General features: G+C 48.3%; 1 protein-coding gene across 9 annotated transcripts in view; it reads left to right on the plus strand.

Moving 5' to 3' along the window:
- Positions 1-19,760, plus strand: part of PHETA2 (PH domain containing endocytic trafficking adaptor 2) — a 38,509-nt gene that overhangs the window by 16,356 nt on the left and 2,393 nt on the right. For 4 of the 9 annotated variants that reach the window (XR_013347641.1, XR_013347642.1, XR_013347639.1 and 1 more), the window contains 4 exons: positions 293-449; positions 15,145-15,550; positions 16,133-16,743; positions 19,375-19,498. Coding sequence is in view for 3 of the 9 variants with exons in the window: in XM_077831016.1 (XP_077687142.1) it covers positions 15,148-15,550; positions 16,133-16,653 (924 nt within the window). In the remaining 6 variants the exon portion in view is untranslated. Of the gene's footprint in view, positions 1-292; positions 450-6,755; positions 13,342-15,144; positions 15,551-16,132; positions 16,846-19,374; positions 19,499-19,760 lie in introns of those variants that run through there. The other 5 variants (XR_013347643.1, XR_013347649.1, XM_077831016.1 and 2 more) reach the window with 5 other exon arrangements.

A 19,760-nucleotide genomic window follows, 5' to 3' on the forward strand; every position in this document is an offset into this window, starting at 1 on the left:
TCCCTGCTTCCTGGCCTTGTGATGTGGGCCTCCCATCCTGATAAGAAAGGTTACTGATGCATTGCTTTAGGACCATGTTGTGTAGTTGAAGTAATAGTTTAGCACGGGGAATATACCTAGCAGGGATAGGTGGTAAATAAGGAAAGGGTTTGTCTATTGGCTAAGGTTTCCGATGCACAAGGGCAACGTGCTTTGCTAAAAGGTATATAATCTTTGTATAACGTGCATTCGGGGTCCCCTTCTGACTAGCAGCACCAGCATAATAAACTTAATATCTTTGGGAACTCTACAGTTGTGGACTTTGTTCCTGTGCCTCAGCCTAGACTCGAACTGCACATGACCTATCAGGTATAATTCGCAACAGTTCTTGGCGACCACGAAGGGACTCTAGGCTCGCCCCAACGAGAGAGACCGCACTCCTCCTCTCGGACAGCTTCAGCCGGCACAGGGTGAGTTCACCTTTGAGAACTCCGAGGAACGGGAGTTTGGGCCGTCGCTTAGGCGATAAGGTGGCACATTAGGAGTTCTTTTGGTTGCCCTAGGATGGGCTCTGGGCAGAGTGTGAGCAGGGGAACCCCTTTGGCTGAGATTCTTGAGAATTGGAAAAATATATCTGGCACCCATGGGTTAGGTAAAAGGAGAGCTGTAATTTTGTGTAAAGTCGAGTGGCCAGCGCTGACTATTCAGACGCCCTTTGGATGGCCACCCGACAGAACTTTTGGACAAGATGAATTAACCTGCCTTAGACAACAGCTGGAGGACAAATATCCAGCTCAAATGGATTATTGGTATGTATGGGATAATTGGGCATATGCCCGAGGTAAGGGGTGCCCCTCGACTTTGGGCTCTGGTACCAGATCTAAGGTTTGTATGCCGCTTATGGGTTCTGCTCCACCCTATGCTGCCTTCCTGCCTCCGTCTCTCCCTTCTACTCCTCACCCTGGCCCCACTCCTCTCCCTACTGCCGCTCTGTATCCCTCTTTAACCCTGCCTTCTGTGGCACTTCAGGCGCCCCTGATACAGCTGCCCATTATAACACACGGGCCGGACAGTGTGGAGTAAGTGGCTATGGTCACGGTTCATAGTCCTTTCGGCCCTAGGGATCTAATCACCTGGCAGTCGCAGATGCTGAGGTTGTGTGACGATCTGGAACGGGTTCTGCAGACTATCCGATCTGTCTTTACGGGCTTTAACACTAACTGGGCGGACTTTGAGGCCATTTTGCAGACTCTATTTACCCCGGACGAAAGATATTCCATCTTAGATGCCAACCGCCGTTGGGCCGGGGGTCCCAGGGGAGGGCCTGGCTGGCCAGACACGGATCCTGGGTGGGATGTCAATGAGGAGGGGGGGTAAGGCCACCCTCTCAGCAGCTCGGGAGGGGCTTCTGGAAAGCATCCGCAGGGCAGGTAGTAAGACTGCAAATTGGTCCAAAATTAGAGAGTGCCAGCAAGACTTAAACGAGGATCCATCTGCCTTTTTGGCCCACTTGTTTAAGCAAGTTAGGATGTACGGGGGAGGGGTGGAGCCAGAAGCTGAGGTTAGCCGCACGATGATGGTCTCTTACTTTGTCGATCAAGCGGTGCTGGACATAAAGAAGTATTTCACTAAACATGTTCCCGACTGGCCAGGGAAACCCCTAAGCGAAGTAGTTCTCCTGGCCACTTTTGTGTTTAATGGTAGGGACGAGGAAAAAGCTAAGGAAAAACGTAAGCAAAAGAAGGGGGAAGTAAGTATGTTGGTAGCCGCATTGCAGGTTCCCTTGGGGAATCAGCACTGGCAGGGACATGGGAATACAAGGGGGAGGGGACGCGGGACAGGACGAGGAGGAGGCTGGGGCGGGACAAGGAACGGGAACTGTAATTATTGTAAGCAACCGGGGCACTGGAAGAGGGAATGCCCCCTGCTTCCACGAGGGGCTCCTTTGCAGGATCAGCTGGAGACCGGTTCTTCCTTTCCCCCTAACGCTCCCCAGGACTTTGCTAATCCCCAGTGGAGGCGGAGATTTTGGGAACGTTGGGAGAGTTGGAATGGGATTTCGGGTTACAGTCGCAAATTTATCTAAAAGTTGGGGAACAGCTTGTGCCTTTTTTAGTAGATACCGGTGCCACCCTCTCCACTTCAACTTTTGTTCCGGGCTCTCTTTCCGATACCAAAGTTTGGATGCAGGGTATAAAGGGCAGTCCGTGCCCGGCTCCCCTATCCTACCCTGTCCCTGTTGAGCTTGGTTCTTTAAAGTTGTCACATAGATTTGTTGTAATGCCAGAGGGCCCCGCGAACCTTCTCGGGTGGGATGTGCTGAGCAAACTGGGGGCACACATATATTGGCTCCGCATGTCCGTCCCGGACTCGGCTGTTGCTTCTCTTATGGCATCGGCTACCCCCTGTTCCTGACGTCCCCTCTGAATTGTCCAGTGTTCCACACAGTTTGTGGAGCACGAATTCTACCGATGTAGGCCTTCTTAAATCAGCCGTTCCAGTTAGTCTGGAAACAAGGGACAGACCGCCTCCCTCTGTAAACAATACCCCTTGCCGAGGGAGGCGGAAGAAGGCATTTCACTTCTTATTGACAGCTATTTGACTCAGGGGGTTCTAGTTCCCTGCAGTTCGCCCTGTAATACTCCCATTCTTCCTGTAAGGAAGCCTAAACCGGTACCGGACGGGCGTCCAGTCTATTGGTTTGTTCAGGATCTACGGGCTATAAATGGTTATGTTATAGCCCCCCATCCAGTTGTCCCTGATCCGAGCACCATTCTAACACTGATTCCTCAGTCAGCCACTTGTTTTACTGTCGTAGATTTGTGTGCAGCATTTTTCAGTATCCCTTTGCACCCCGATTCTAATATTTGTTCGCATTCACCTGGAAGGGCCAGCAGCTAACGTGGACATGTCTTCCCCAAGGGTTCTCAGGCTCCCCCACTATTTTTTCCCGGATTCTCACCGAGGATTTAAAAGATTTTGTCTTGCCTAGTTTGTCTGTCCTAGTTCAATATGTGGATGATTTGTTAATTGCTGCCTCTGATTATAATGCATGTTTAATTGACTCTGTTGTTTTGCTTACTGCCCTAGCCAATAAGGGTCATCGTGCATCTCCATCCAAATTGCAGCTGTGCAAAGATCAGGTAATTTATTTAGGTTTTGTGATTCGGCATGGAGAGCGTTTACTCTCCCCTGATAGGGTGCAGGCAATCCAGGATTGCCTGTGCCTGACTACGAAAAAGCAGTTGTGGGCTTTCCTGGGGGCTGCGGGGTTCTGCCGACCCTGGATAGTGGCCTTCGGGGAATTGGTGAAACCATTAGTCCAGGCCACCCAACATCGACCCCCGATCCTGTCTCCTGGACCCCGGAAATGGAAGCCGCTTTTGAATCCACCAAGAAGGCTCTGATCTCTGTGCCCACCTTGGGACTCCCGGATTACGATAAACCATTTTTCCTCTTCAGCCACGAGCAGCGGAGAGTGGCCAGTGGTGTCCTATTGCAGTACCTAGGGGATCACCCACGCTCCATAGCTCACTATTCTGTACAATTAGACCCTGTCATTCGGGGATCGGTCTCCTGTGTGCGGTCCATTGCCACTGCAGCCCTTATGGTGGAATGGTCACGCCCTATTGTTCTGGGGCGCCCTATTGTTCTGGGGCACCCTTTGACTGTCTGGGTCCCCCACGAGGTTGAGGTTCTTTTAAAACAGCATACAACGCAAGCGCTGTCTCCGCAGCAGGCACGCAAATACGAGCTGATTCTGCTGGCCGTTGACAACATCACCCTTCGCTGCTGCAACGTCCTCAACCCCGCTACACTGACACCCCTTCCGGAGGATGGCACACCTCACCATGTATGTATGGACGTCGTCGCTGAGAGCGTAAGCCTCGCCCGGATTTACGTGACCTCCCTCTGAAAAACCCGGACCTGTCCCTCTTTACCGATGGCTCCTCCTTCTATTTGGAGGGCCTGCGGGTATCCGGCTATTCCGTCACTACTCAGACAACCGTTGTAGAAGCAGCCCCCCTTCCACCGTCCTTTAGTGCATAGGGCGTGGAATTGCACGCTCTTACTAGGGCTTGCTTGCTGTCTGATGGGAAATCTGTTACCATTTATACGGACTCTAGATATGCCTTTGGGGTTTGCCATGCTACTGGCCAGCTCTGGAAACAGCGAGGGTTTCTAACCTCCTCAGGCACTAAGATTGCAAACGGCCCTTTAATCTCTGCACTTTTGGACGCCATTCAAGGTCCTCTCGAACTGGCTGTTGTCCACTGTTATGCTCACCAGCAGTCTGAGAATCCTATCTCTGAAGGTAATGCCTTGGCTGATGCGGCCGCAAAGACTGCTGCCCTTCAGCCCCTCCCGGTGTCAGCAGCTCTTCTTCTGGATACGTCCTTCCAGCCGACGGACTGGACGCACTTGTATGCTGATGTGCCACCTGACGAGCTCCAGGACTGGAAACGTTGGGAAGGCTCTGAAGGTGTCAATAAGGTTTGGCAAATCGGGAACAAACCTATTCTCCCCCGTCACTATCTGCTCTCCGCCGCCCACTATTTTCATTCTTTGGGTCATGCCGGCATTCAGGCCACTGCAGCTGCTATTCTCAAATGTTGGGCAGCGCCTCATATCTATCCGACAGTGAAGCGAGCTCTTGGCTCCTGCTCTACTTGCCTGGCCTTCTCTGCTCGGTCTCGGCTTGATGCCAACACTAAGCGGGGGGGAGACCTTGGGCTAACTTTCCGTTTCAGCGATTACAGATGGACTATGCAGAAATGCCTAAAAGCTCGGGGTTTTGCAACCTCCTTGTAATAGTGGATCAACTTTCCGGATGGCCTGAAGCAGGACCAACCAGAAAAGCAGATGCCAGATCTGTGGTAAAATTTCTACTGAAAGACATTGTGCCCAGATTTGGAGTCCGTGAAGTCATCGACTCAGACCGAGGATCGCACTTCACTGCAAAGATTTTAGAGGAGCTGTACCGGTGCCTGGGGATTGCATGACAACTCCACACCCCTTACCACCCCCAGTCCTCTCCCTATTCCCAAGTCCAGTACAAGGATGGGAGGGCAATAGCTTCTTGAATTTAACCTGCGCTATAAAACAGGGTGTGAATTGAACGCAGTGTTGGATTTGTATTCATACCCCCACATATTTGGGTCAGGGGGTCCCGTTGGTAGGGGTACCTATCCCTCTTAATCGAACACTCCAAGCTAAGCTATGGGCAAACTCTACATTTAAGTGGAATGTTACGATCCAAATATGGTCTATTGATATGGTGGCCCAGCGTAATTATGCTTTATGTGTGTCACGATGTAAGGGCATAGAAAATACAGTTTTTGTGGGGAATTTTGTGGGGTGCAAGGACACCATCCAGATCAGCTCTGGTGCGGCAGGCCCCTCCACCTACTCCGGTGCCCCATGGTCAGTCCCTGAGGGGTCTGGCTGGTATTGGTTATGCAATCACACAGCCTATAAGGTTCTCCCGGCAGGATGGTGTGGTACATGTACCTTAGGGGCTATAGTACCCGCCGTGACAGTACACCAGACCCTAACCCAGGGAGAGATCCGCAATCTAGTATAAAGAAACTAACGAAGTATTCCTTTAAACCCTCTTTCACAACGTCCCACAGGCTTTCACTTCTTTGTGCATTGGTTTCTGCCATGGTTAGGAGTAAGCGAGCTAGAAAAAGCTATAGTTAACATTTCAGCTGCTTTGGAATTCATGGCAAATGCTACTGCAGACGCCTTATCTGCCCTTCAAATTGAAGTAACTCAGCTATCCCAAACTACATTGCAAAACCGCCTAGCCCTGGACTATCTCCTTGCAAACCAGGGCGGGGTTTGTGCTCTGGTTAACTCACGCTGTTGTGTATATGTGAATCAGCAGCACAGGGTGGAAACTAACATCCACATCCTCATGCAGCAGGCAGTCCTATTCCACCATGTCAGCCTCGACAATACCAGCGCTGGATTCCAGGAGGTCTGGAACTGGCTCACCTCATGGCTACCGGATGTGGGGGCTTGGGGACGGTTTATTTTGTTTTTAATCCTTTTGGCTGTTATTGCTTTTGTGTTATTTTTTTGTATGCCTACAGTGTTGTAGTATGTGCTGTCGGCAACTGCTAACCCTGCATCGCGGTTACTCAGCCCCGATATAGCTTACCGACGTACAAAAGAAAAGGGGGGACTGTTAAGGACAAGTTAGCATATGTGACTCCATTTTGGTCTGGGGGCCACCATTGTCTAAAAGCAAGCACATCATGCACCAGGAGCAGTGTTCCTTAGATATTGCATTCCTGTGAAAACCCCCCCTTGTCTCCAGCCTGTCTTGACTCCCGGTTTCTGTTCTTTGTCTGTTCCTAACTCTCTGCCCCCTGGCCTTTTGATGTGGGCCTCCCATCCTGATAAGAAAAGTTAATGATGCATTGCGTTAGGGCTGTAATAGTTTAGCAAGGGGAATGTACCTAGAAGGGATAGGTGGTAGATAAGGAAAGGGTTTGTCTATTGACTAAGGTTACCGATGCACAAGGGCAACATGCTTTGCTAAAAGGTATATAATCTTTGTATAACCTGCATTCGGGGTCCCCTTCTGACTAGCAGTGGGGCACCACGCTCGAGTGTAATAAACTTAATATCTTTGGGAACTCTGCAGTTGTGGACTTTGTTCGTGTGCCTCAGCCTAGACTCGAAGTGCACGTGACCTATCGGGTATAATTCGAACCAGTAGTTCCCTGCACTGAACTGACTCCCTTCCTCTGTCTTTGTCCTGCCAGGACAATGAAGCTGAACGAGCGAAGCGTGGCGCATTATGCCACATGTGACTCTCCGGCAGATCATGCTGGCTTCCTCCACAAGCGTGTCGAGCGGCACCACCACCACCACCACGCCACCTCCTACCACCGTCGCTGGTTCATCCTCAAGGGCAACCTGCTGTTCTATTTTGAAGATCGTGAGAGCCGGGACCCCCTGGGGCTTGTTGTGCTGGAGGGCTGCACCGTGGAACTGTGCGAGGCTGCCGAGGAGTTTGCCTTTGCCATCCGCTTCGATGACGCTGGTGCCAAGGCCTACGTGCTGGTGGCTGACTGCCAGGCCGCCATGGAGGGATGGGTGAAGGCGCTTTCGCGAGCCAGCTTTGATTACATGCGTTTGGTGGTGAGAGAGCTGGAAAAGCAACTGGAGGATGCCCGTAAGAGCTTGGCTGCCTGCTACAAATCTCCAAGGAAGTCATCATCTGGCAGAAAAAGGCATTTGTCCAATCCTGCTATGGCGCTCGTCCAGGAGCAGCCTCCCGTCTTGGAGAACGGTTACTCCACATGGGGCAGTGGTTACATCCCTGCAGGGGCCTCCTGTGCTGACCACGATGGGGGGTGTTCCAAACCCCCGCCTCTGCCTCCTCGCCGGCGCTTGGCAGCTGGCAGTGGATGTGGAGCACTCGTCACTGGCCTCTCTTTGACTGGGCAGGAAAGCCCCATGTCTCCGGAGACAGCCTGTTTCTCCAAGCTACACAACTGGTATGGTCAGGAGATTGCGGAGATAAGGAGGGAGTGGCTGGAGAGCCAGAGGAGTGGGGAACTGTGAACTGGGGAAGGCAAGGCATGGAGTGACACCAAGCCCATTTCGACATTATCGTTGCTGTACTTGGTGACCTCTCTCCCATCCAGGAGAATAGCCAAATAAGTGACAATGTTTTCTCTCCTTCCTTTCTGGAATCATTGCATGTTGGGTGGGTGAGTGAGGTTGGGATCTAGGAGAGACACCAGTCTTCCCAAGACCTCGTTTTCACCTTTGAGCCCTCAGACAGTGTATGTTCCCCTGTGGAATATTGCAGTAGGGCTGTAAAGTGTCAGGAACTGTAGATTTTGAATCTGGGATGGAGATTGTGGAGTGGGGTGTGTGTGACCAGACTTGCATACACAAAATGGGCATCACTCTGCTTCCGTTCAGGTGGCTGTTTTTATTCCCTACCAATCTGGACTGGATGGAGTGGTGTGTTTTATTGTTACGCCTTCTTTGAGTAATCTGTTCTGATTTATCGTCCGCAACTGAATGTTTGCTTAGGTTAGAGGTAAGGAGCATCTATTGCCTGGTAACTTTTAGAAAATGGCTTCTTATGTCACACTCACATTCCTTCTGAGCCCCAGAGTAATCAATAGTGAATTAAGACTGGATTGAACAGAGTGGCTGAACTGGGCCCTTTGCTCTGAAGAGCACCTGAAGGTGTGTAGCTCTCACACCTCTCACTGGCCTGGACTCAAGCAGATTTGGGGCTGCATTGTTTTGGCTGGTCCATGGGCCATATTTCACCTTAATCAATACCTGATGGTGCTTTGCCTTAGTCTCAGTCTATCTGATTTGAATGGGCTCAGATTTATGGATATAGGACTCCCCAGCCTTCAAAACTAGGATCAGATTCTTACACAATATATCCAGTAATGAATTATAGTATGGGTTGGCTAAAGAGAAGAAACATAAAAGGCCACCAAAGGATTCTGGATCATATGGTTGTATCAAGCATGAGGGCAGGTGTGACTCAATAACCAATAATTATTTACACAAGTCTGTGGTACCAACCGTTCCTCCCCTAGTAAATTCTTGACAGAGGTGAGGAGTCCAGGGATCTGTCACTGCCCATCTCGTTGCATATTATAGAATTAGCATATCTACAAGTGTATTTTAGGTGCTGTAGTATTTATGGTGGGTAAGAGGATGCAGTGTGAGGTAGGGGCATGGTGATACTTGGGTGCGCACCACCTTTCACAAAAAAACCCAAACCAAACCCTGCTAAACCCATCAGACAGACTTGCAGAGACCCCCACAAACTCATATTTTCCCCTCTCTGAATGTGAGCTTGGAAGCAAGACTCCCAGAGAGGCAGCAAATTCTGGACTGAACCAAAGGTCAGGAGACCAGAACTCCCAAATTCTAATCTTGCTCTAGCACTGATGTGCTGTGGCACCCTGGCCAAGTCAATTAACCTCAGACTCCCCTTCTGTAAAATGGGGATAATAATACTTCTTTACCTCCCAAAGGCTTCTGTTGTTAACCTCAGTACAGTGTGTTGATTGTGCAAAGTGTTGTATGTGGTACATGGTCACAGTTCTTAGGGTATGGCTGAGGACACTAATTGTCCAGACCCAAATTTTGGCTGGGTCTTTCTGATGATACTGTAGCTGAGCCCCAACTCCCAAAAGTGGGGCCTCATCACTGGAACACAAACATACAACGCAGAAGGGGAGGAGAAAATCAGTGGAGGAGGGACAAAGATAATCGTGCACTCTGTAGGGATGGGGCAGAGGGGGAAGGGCATGAAGAGAGGCATTTGGGGTTAAGAGAGACTCACCAGTGTGTCACTGACGCTGTTGTGAATCAAGTCCATAGCGTCTATAAATGAAAATGAGTTGAGAGAGAGGCTGCTAGGCCACAAATTGCTGTTAAAAAGGTAGTTGGGCTTCGGCGGGGATAAAGATACATGGACAAATAGTCCAGGGACTGTGTAAAAAGCTGGTGGCAAATATGTAGAGAGAGTATTTATAATTTTCCTACTCCTTCCTTTTATCCTCTTACTAAGAACTTTGTTTCAGAGCAGAACATGTTGTGCAGACCCCTGCTACCAGCCAAAGAATGTTTTTAACAATGTTTTTAATTACATGTACCATTAATGAACCATACCGTGAGAGCAATGAGCGTCTCTGGCTTGTGCACTAATAGGCTACTGGGGCACTTCTTGGCTGGTTGAAGCATTCAGCCTTGTTCTTCACAATGTGCAGGAGAAGCTTCCAAAAGCACAAAGGGAGTCACGCCCCCAACTTCCAATGCTTTGGGTGCCTAGCACCCTGTTGTAAATCTCAAATGGCGCAACTTTGATCTGTGAACAACATAATCTGTGTATCTCTTATTCACTGCTGCATTTCGGTTTCTTTATAGCGTTCTTTGGCTGAAATCCCCACCCCTTTACCTGTATCATATCTACTGCATTCATGAGTTAAAGGGGACGCTGCCAACTAGTGCAGGCTCCAAGTTCTGTTTTGTCCTGGGGTTTTTTGGCTGGGGTTGGGGATGCAGAAAGTGTTTATAAAAGTTAATGTGGAGAGAAATATTTTTGAGACTTTTTAAAGTCAATAAAAACCAGCTGTATTTGGAAGGTTAAGCCTTCCCTGTCACTGTTGGAAACCCAGAGACACCAGCACTTTGCTGGTGCCTGAGAACCATGAAGTGAAAATGACTGAAAGAGAAAATAAGTAATCCAGCCTGTTTTGCTGTTGGAGCTGAAATTGGAATAGTATAATTGATTTGTCAGTTTTATTTTTAAGATTCTTCTCATTTTAATAAGACTAAGTAGTGTTACTAATACTCCTAAAAGCTTTATTTTAATATTTTTATTTTGCCTATCCCATTACATAGTTTTCACGCTATCTGGCTTCATAGCTAGTGTGTGTGTTAAATAGTTATTTTTGGAGTGTGACCCACAGTGTTCTCTTCAAGCATCCAGTGTTTTTCTAATGATTTTTTTGGTCTTTATATCCCTAAGTCCTGTGAACCAGGGGCAGGATACCAGTGTCTGTGTTTGGGATAATTTTGTTTATTAATGATCAGAAACTAAAACATTGAGTGATATTTGTGCTTCCCCTACAAATGTTTTTGAGACTTCATTTGGTTATGGGGTGCAGCATGACTTTAGATGCACTGATTTAGGGTTTTCCTCATCCCTTTCCCACCTCAGTTTCATATTAGGTATTGGCACCTGGTGTCTTTAAAAAAAAAATCATATTTGGGTCTGTGCAAAGATCTGCTCATGTGTAGTTAGTTTTCTTTGGTGGCTGAGCAAAGGCAAGAGCTCCTTTAGGCGGGGGATCAGTTAGCTAGTGTGTGTGTGCACCACTGCCTTCTATTGGATAGAATATCAAACCTGCTTATCAGTCCTGCTGGCTGTGCCCTTGAACTGCTCCCTAGGCAGAAGGTGAGGACTTCTGTTCCCTGATATTGCAGTTGAGTTGGTTAATGGACCATTCTGCCTTTGCATCTTCAGGCACAGATCATTACAGGGCAAGGGAGACATGTCACTGGCTGCCAGCACAGTCTCCCCTGCAAAAATTTGAGACATAGCTTTTAGCCAAACTTTTTTTTTCTCCCAGTCATTTAGGTTAGGGCTGCTTATTCTTTTACCCCCCCCCCGCCCCTTTTCATTATTCTTAAACAGTGAAAATCTCTGAACAGAACAGAATTTCTAGCAAAAGAGGATTGAATATTTTAAAGTTTGATAGCTGTCCCTCTGAAGTTATTCAAGGTGCTGTCTTTTGCAATAAATCTTTGGTACAATATGAAAAGTTCTTTCTGTCATATATGGGAAGAAAATGCTTGATACCATTTCAGTAATAGAAGGAGGCTGGTGGTTCTGGTATGTTTTTCACGAGCTCTGCCAAAGATTGGGTCTGATCCTGCCAAAGTAATAATTGAAGTCATTGTACTCTTCTGAGGAAGGGTTTTCATCTCCAGACCTGTTTGCTTTATAGCTTTATTTACCTACACTTTGTTGTTAAAAAAAAATCCAACCACTATGATGTTTACCACTTGGTTCAAATTGAGACAGGGCTGATAGTAACCAAAATACGTCATCTGGTGGACTCATGTGAATTTAGGGTTGCAGACTATTTCCCAGTGGCATACTTGTTCCCAGCCAATTGACGTGTTTTTTGTGATGTTTTAGTAGAGAGGCCAAAGGTTCAAATAGCCATGGAGATTGACCTGCCTGCTCACCCATACAGGTGGCATCTCCAGACGAGTAACAGGAGGTGATGGTCGGAAGCTTGCACCTATGGTGTATTTGGTCTGTGGATTAAGTGGAGATGAGTCTCCAGCGCTGCTAATCTAGCATCTTTCGCCAGCACCAAATTCACTTGTAAAATCTGTACAATTTAACAAAGAACACTAAAAACAACTTGCAGTATGTTTCTCCCTAGTTACCTTGAAGTGTTTAAGTACTTTAAGTAGATATTGTATTTTTTTAAGAAGGCAGTTTTGCATGGCCTTTATTTTATATAAAAACAGTATATTATTGTGCATTTAATTGTTAACATTTGTATTTTAAGCTAGTAATGGTAAATAAACAGGTTTTGAATTCGGACTGTGTATTGAGATCGATTGAATCAGAGAGACAGTTTTAAATGACCCCCAACATCAGGGCTACCACAGCCTAACAGCTCTAGTCACTCATAACTTTTTTTTGCAGATATTCAGCTTCTGTTTTCCTTTGCTTAATTACATGCTCCATTCCAAACATTGGTGCACCTTTTGACTGGAGTTGTGTAAAGCTGTGTTTTTCTTTGTATAGTAACCAGGCTGTGGGGGGAAATAAATGAGCTGAGGGATGGAATTACAGAGCCCTAGTGAGGACACTCAGTGTCTTGGAAGCATGGGCTCCTTATACTATATGCCAGCATTACTTCATCTGCCACTGATGTGGAATGTACCAGCTATTTAACATTACACTGCAGTGTACAGATCCAAACAGATCAAGACATCAATAAAAATCTGACATAAAAGAAACTACATGGGAATTTTAGGTCAAAAGAATGCAATTATTAGAATTGCATCCGATGAAGTGAGCTAAAAGAAAAGAAGTACTTGTGGCACCTTAGAGACTAACCGATTTATTTGAGCATAAGCTTTCGTGAGCTACAGCTCACTTCATCAGATGCATACTGTGGAAAGTGTAGAAGATGAAGTGAACTGTAGCTCACAAAACCTTATCCTCAAATAAATTTGTTAGTCTTTAAGGTGTTACAAGTACTCCTTTTCTTTTTGCGGATACAGACTAACACGGCAGCTACTCTGAAACCAATTATTCTTGTTAGCCCTAATGTCCTAGACAGATCCTCAATACTCTCTACTCTAACAAAAATGCTTTCTCGATATAACAGCCAAGCAATAAGGGCCTTGGTTTTATCTCAAAGACAGCAGCACGGTATTCGAGCACTAATACAATACTGACTCGGAAAAGTGTGCCCTGTGGTGCTTCAGGTCTTCTGCTGTACACAGGTTTTCATTTAAAGGTCTTCCATCCAAACTCTGACCCCCTTTTAGCCTATGTAATCTGACGAGAGTGCCACAGCCAATGAGGAACAGTCTGTCTGGTTAGGCTTTTTCTGTTCATTAAAGGATCTAGTCCAGGGGTTCTCACAACAAAATTTTTGATGGCCTCAGAGTGCGGCCACTAACTCTTGCTGGTGGCCGCTCTGACGGTGTTTCCTAAAATACTTTAGGAAACACAAATGAATATGCACATATACATGTCCAAATCATTGTAATTTATTTATGTAGGATTTTTTTTTGTAGACTCAATAATAAACAGTTGTCTTTATTCTTTACTGGACCTAAGCGGAATAGAAATACAAATAAGGTGCTTTGCATGTTCTTGTCTTTTTTCTTATTGTTTCTTTTGTATTTTTGGTTGCTTTTTTTTTTTTTTTTTTTTAGACTTGCTAGGTACTAAGTCTGCTGTGAAAAGTGATATTAGCAAACACACAAATATCACTTTTCACAGCAGATTTACTCAGCCCTGGCAATCCCGGGGACAAATTGAGCCCTGGATGGGGAGGTGGGTAAGGAGGCAGTGGGAGCCAGGGGCAATGGGGCACTAGGGGAGGCAGCAGGGGCCAGATGTGATGGGAGGGGTGGTGAGCTCAAGGAATGAAGCCCAAAGCCCTCTGGCTGGAGCCTGCTATGTACAACCCCAGGGCTGAAGCCCAACCCCACCGCAACCCTGGGAAGGTGGGAAACTCACTGGTTGCCTGCTCCTCCAGCTTGTGTGTCCCCAGAGAGGGGCCACTGCTTCCCCCCACCCCAAGCCACCCAAGAGGCTGTAGCCGCAAGAAAAGCCCCTGGTGGCCACATTTGAGAAACACTGAAAGTCCATTCTACTGTGTCAGAGACTGCCTCTTCAGGAGTGTGGCTAAGGAGATGTGACAGTGATTCCACTGGGAGGGTGGGGTCCTTGCAGAGCCCGCTGTGAGTCAAGAACCCCTTAATGCCAACTGGGTTACAGGAATATCCAGACACTGGTATGTGCATTCTGGTTCACCAAAGAATGTTGTGTGAAGTTTTAAATTAAAGCTGGGGTCACACTGGTCATTACTAGCATTGCAAATATATGTTTAGGTATTCAAAATATGTTTGTAGATTCTATATCACAGCAGAGGTGGAGAAATAGGCTTTCTGTCAGACGAGAGATGATTATTCACCTGTCTCTCAGTCTGGATGTTAGTTAAGCATTGTAAGCAAACACAATGGATGCCCATTTACATATGTTTCAGAATAGCAGCCGTGTTAGTCTGTATCCGCAAAAATTTGTTAGTCTCTAAGGTGCCACAAGTACTCCTGTTCCATTCACATATGAAATCAACAGATAAATGTGAAGTCAGCAGCAGTAACCAGGAAAATTAAGCCATGAGTGGTTATCCCATCTGAGTAGAGTGTGCACTTTGGGGATATAAGTAGAAGGCAAAGACGACACACCCTATATCCTGCACCTAGGAGATAAACAGACAGTGCATTTAACATTCATGAAAATGGGACCTCAGCCAACCTTGGCTCAAATGCTGCAGAGGACTTTGAGGGGTGAGAGAAACTTCTTGAGCCCTGGTCTACACTAGGAGTTTAGGTCGAATTTAGCAGCGTTAAATCGATGTAAACCTGCACCCGTCCACACGATGAAGCCCTTTTTTTCGACTTAAAGGGCTCTTAAAATCGATTTCCTTACTCCACCCCTGACAAGTGGATTAGCGCTTAAATCGGCCTTGCTAGGTCGAATTTGGGGTACTGTGGACGCAATTAGATGGTATTGGCCTCCGGGAGCTATCCCAGAGTGCTCTATTGTGACCGCTCTGGACAGCACTCTCAACTCAGATGCACTGGCCAGGTAGACAGGAAAAGGCCCGCAAACTTTTGAATTTAAATTTCCGGTTTGCATGGTCACCTCCAGCTTGCCATGCTGGCCAGAGCTCATCAGCAGAGGTGACCATGATGGAGTCCCAGAATCACAAAAGAGCTCCAGCATGGACCGAACGGGAGGTATGGGATCTGATCGCTGTATGGGGAGAGGAATCCGTGCTATCAGAACTCCGTTCCAGTTTTCGAAATGCCAAAACATTTGTCAAAATCTCCCAGGGCATGAAGGACAGAGGCCATAAGAGGGACCTGAAGCAATGCCGTGTGAAACTTAAGGAGCTGAGGCAAGCCTATCAGAAAACCAGAGAGGCAAACGGCCGCTCCGGGTCAGAGCCCCAAACATGCCGCTTCTATGATGAGCTGCATGCCATTTTAGGGGGTTCAGCCACCACTACCCCAGCCGTGTTGTTTGACTCCTTCAATGGAGATGGAGGCAACACAGAAGCAGGTTTTTGGGACGAGGAAGATGATGATGAAGAAGTTGTAGATAGCTCACAGAAAGCAAGCGGAGAAACCGGTTTTCCCGACAGCCAGGAACTGTTTCTCACTCTGGACCTGGAGCCAGTACCCCCTGAACCCACCCAAGGCTGCCTCCCAGACCCACCAGGCGAAGAAGGGACCTCTGGTGAGTGTACCTTTTAAAATACTATACATGGTTTAAAAGCAAGCATGTGAAAGGATTAATTTGCCCTGGCATTTGCGGCTCTCCTGGATGTACTCCCAAAGCCTTTGCAAAAGGTTTCTGGGGAGGGCAGCCTTATTGCGTCCACCATGGTAGGACACTTTACCACTCCAGGCCAGTAGCACGTACTCGGGAATCATTGTAGAACAAAGCATTGCAGTGTATGTTTGCTGGCGTTCAAACAACAGCCGTTCTTTATCTCTCTGTGTTATCCTCAGGAGAGTGATATCATTCATGGTCACCTGGTTGAAATAGGGTGCTTTTCTTAAGGGGACATTCAGAGGTGCCCGTTCCTGCTGGGCTGTTTGCCTACGGCTGAACAGAAATGTCCCTGCTGTTAGCCACGCGGAGGGGGGAGGGGCTAGCCACGTGGTGGGGGGAGGCAAAATGCGACCTTGGAATGAAAGCACATGTGCTGTGTATGTAATGTTAACAGCAAGGTTTACTGTGAAAGAGTGTAGCCATTGTTCTACAAAATGTGTCTTTTTAAATACCACTGTCTCTTTTTTTTTTTTTCTCCGCCAGCTGCATGTGTTTCAAGGATCACAGGATCTTTTCCTTCCCAGAGGCTAGAGAAGATTAGAAGGCGAAAAAAACGCACTCATGATGAAATGTTCTCTGAGCTCATGCTGTCCTCCCACACTGACAGAGCACAGACGAATGCGTGGAGGCAGACAATGTCAGAGTGCAGGAAAGCACAAAGTGACCGGGAGGAGAGGTGGCGGGCTGAAGAGAGTAAGTGGCGGGCTGAAGAGAGGGCTGAAGCTGAAAGGTGGCGGCAGCGTGATGAGAGAAGGCAGGATTCAATGCTGAGGCTGCTGGAGGATCAAACCAATATGCTCCAGCGTATGGTTGAGCTGCAGGAAAGGCAGCAGGAGCACAGACCACCGCTACAGTCCTTGTGTAACCAACTGCCCTCCTCCCCAAGTTCGATAGCCTCCTCACCCAGACGCCCAAGAACATGGTGGGGGGGCCTCTGGCCACCCGGCCACTCCACCCCAGAGGATTGCCCAAGCAACAGAAGGCTGGCATTCAATAAGTTTTAAACTTTTAAAGTGCTGTGTGGCCTTGTCCTTCCCTCCTTCACCACCTCTCCTGGTGCTTCTCTCCTCCACCACCCCTCCAGGGCTACCTTGGTAGTTATCCCCCTATTTGTGTGATGAATGCATGAATGTGAAGCAACAATGACTTTATTGCCTCTGCAAGCGGTGATCAAAGGGAGGAGGGGAGGGTGGTTAGCTTACAGGGAAGTAGAGTGAACCAAGGGGTGGGGGGGGTTTCATCAAGGAGAAACAAACAGAACTTTCACACCGTAGCCTGTCCAGTCATGAAACTGGTTTTCAAAGCTTCTCTGATGCGCACCGCGCCCTCCTGTGCTCTTCTAACCGCCCTGGTGTCTGGCTGTGCGAAACCAGCAGCCAGGCGATTTGCTTCAACCTCCCACCCCGGCATAAACATCTCCCCCTTACTCTCACAGATATTGTGGAGCGCACAGAAAGCAGTAATAACAGTGGGAATATTGGTTTCGCTGAGGTCTAACCGAGTCAGTAAACTGCACCAGCGTGCTTTTAAACGTCCAAATGCACATTCTACCACCATTCTACACTTGCTCAGCCTGTAGTTGAACAGCTCCTGACTACTGTCCAGGCTGCCTGTGTACGGCTTCATGAGCCATGGCATTAAGGGGTAGGCTGGGTCCCCAAGGATAACTATAGGCATTTCAACATCCCCAACAGTTATTTTCTGGTCTGGGAATAAAGTCCCTTCTTGCAGCTTTTGAAACAGACCAGAGTTTCTGAAGATGCGAGCATCATGTACCTTTCCCAGCCATCCCACGTTGATGTTGGTGAAATGTCCCTTGTGATCCACCAGTGCTTGCAGCACTATTGAAAAGTACCCCTTACAGTTTATGTACTCGCCGGCTTGGTGCTCCAGTGCCAAGATAGGGATATGGGTTCCGTCTATGGCCCCACCACAGTTAGGGGATCCCAACTGCAGCAAAGCCATCCACTATGACCTGCACATTTCCCAGGGTCACTACCCTTGATATCAGCAGATCTTTGATTGCATTGGCTACTTGCATCATAGCAGCCCCCACAGTAGATTTGCCCACTCCAAATTGACTCCCGACTGACCGGTAGCTGTCTGGCATTGCAAGCTTCCACAGGGCTATTGCCACTTGCTTCTCAACTGTGAGGGCTGCTCTCATCTTGGTATTCTTGTGCCTCAGGGCAGGGGAAAGCAAGTCACAAAGTTCCATGAAAGTGCCCTTACGCATGCGAAAGTTTTGCAACCACTGGGAATTGTCCCAGACCTGCAACACTATGCGGTCCCACCAGTCTGTGCTTGTTTCCCGAGCCCAGAATCGGCATTCCACCGCATGAACCTGCCCCATTAGCACCATGATGCCCACATTGCCAGGGCCCATGCTTTGAGAGAAGTCTGTGTCCATGTCCTCATCACTCACGTCACCGCGCTGACGTCGCCTACTCGCCCGGTATCGCTTTGCCAGGTTCTGGTGCTGCATATACTGCTGGATAATGCGTGTGGTGTTTAATGTGCTCCTAATTGCCAAAGTGATCTGAGCGGGCTCCATGCTTGCCGTCGTATGGCGTCTGCACGGAAAAAAGGCGCAGAACGATTGTCTTCCGTTGCCCTGACGGAGGGAGGGGCGACTGACAACATGGCTTACAGGGTTGGCTTACAGGGAATTAAAATCAACAAAGGGGGTGGCTTTGCGAGAAACTGAATGGCCCCCTCAAGGATAGAACTCAAAACTGGGTTTAGCAGGCCGTTGATTTCACAGAGGGAGGGACGAGAAAATGAATACAAAACCAATCTGGTCTATTTCTTGTTTTGAGCCACTTCATCTATCTTTATACATCTTGCTGGCAGCAGACTGTGCAGTATGACTGCTAGCCATCATCATCTCCTGGGTGCTTGGCAGAAGACGGTGCAGTATGACGACTAGCCATCATCTTCTGCTAGCTGGAGGTTAAAAAACAGTGCACTGCTGGTAGGACTCAGTCGCCATGAGATGAAACAAGGGAAATGACCTGGCTGAGTCACTCCCGTGTTTGCCCAGATGCCCGGTTAAAAGAGCACCCAGGACTACGTTGATGACGGCTACCAGTCATGCTGCACTGTCTCCTGCCAAAAGGCAATAAACTGCTGCTGTGTAGCAATGCAGTACCACGTCTGCCAGCACCCAGGAGACATACGGTGACGGTGAGCTGAGCGGGCTCCATGCTTGCCATGGTATGGCGTCTGCACAGGTAACTCAAGAAAAAAGGCGCAAAACGATTGTCTGCCCTTGCTTTCACGGAGGGAGGGAGGGAACGGGGGCCTGACAATATGTACCCAGAACCACCCGTGACAGTGTTTTAGCCCTATCAGGCGTTGGGATTTCTACCCAGAATTCAAATGGGCGGCGGAGACTGCAGGAACTGTGGGATAGCCACCCACAGTGCAACGCTCCGGAAGTTGACGGTGGCCTCGGTACTGTGGACACACTCCGCCGACTACATGCACTTAAGAGCATTTGTGTGGGGACGCACACAATCAACTGTATAAAAACGCTTTCTACAAAACCGACTTCTATAAATTCGACCTAATTTCGTAGTGTAGACATACCCTTAAGTAACCTGTCAGTTAAGTTTAGTCTCTAGAAAGCATGTTACATCTGTTCTGCTATATAGTTTATATGTGACTATCACTTGACTTTTGAATGTTTGATAATCTTATTGCTGTTTTTACTCTCCTTACAGCTGAGTAATGTGATATTCAGCAAGGTGCTGCCCTGGAGTTAAATCACACAGGCTGATGTGTCCACGGTTCCCATGGGCACAGCAGAGTTGGTATTTCTGAGCCTGTTCAGTGGTCAAGGAGCAGGTACAGTGACCAGATAGCAACTGTGAAAAAAGGGGATAGGGGTTGCGGGGGGAACAGGCACCTAGATAAGCAAAAGTCCCAACACAGGATACTGTCCCTATAAAAACGGGACAGCTGGCCGCCCTCAGCAGGACCCTGCAGGGCTGTGCCGAAGGGACTGGGGAGGGGTGCACCCCCTGTCACAGCCCCGGGGACAGCGCGTGAGTGACTAACGGGCTGGGGACGGCAGGGAGCGGACACCCGCGGCGGGCGCGGGGGGAGG

The sequence above is a fragment of the Eretmochelys imbricata genome, chromosome 1, assembly GCF_965152235.1.
Source record: "Eretmochelys imbricata isolate rEreImb1 chromosome 1, rEreImb1.hap1, whole genome shotgun sequence".
Classification (NCBI taxonomy): domain Eukaryota; kingdom Metazoa; phylum Chordata; order Testudines; family Cheloniidae; genus Eretmochelys; species Eretmochelys imbricata.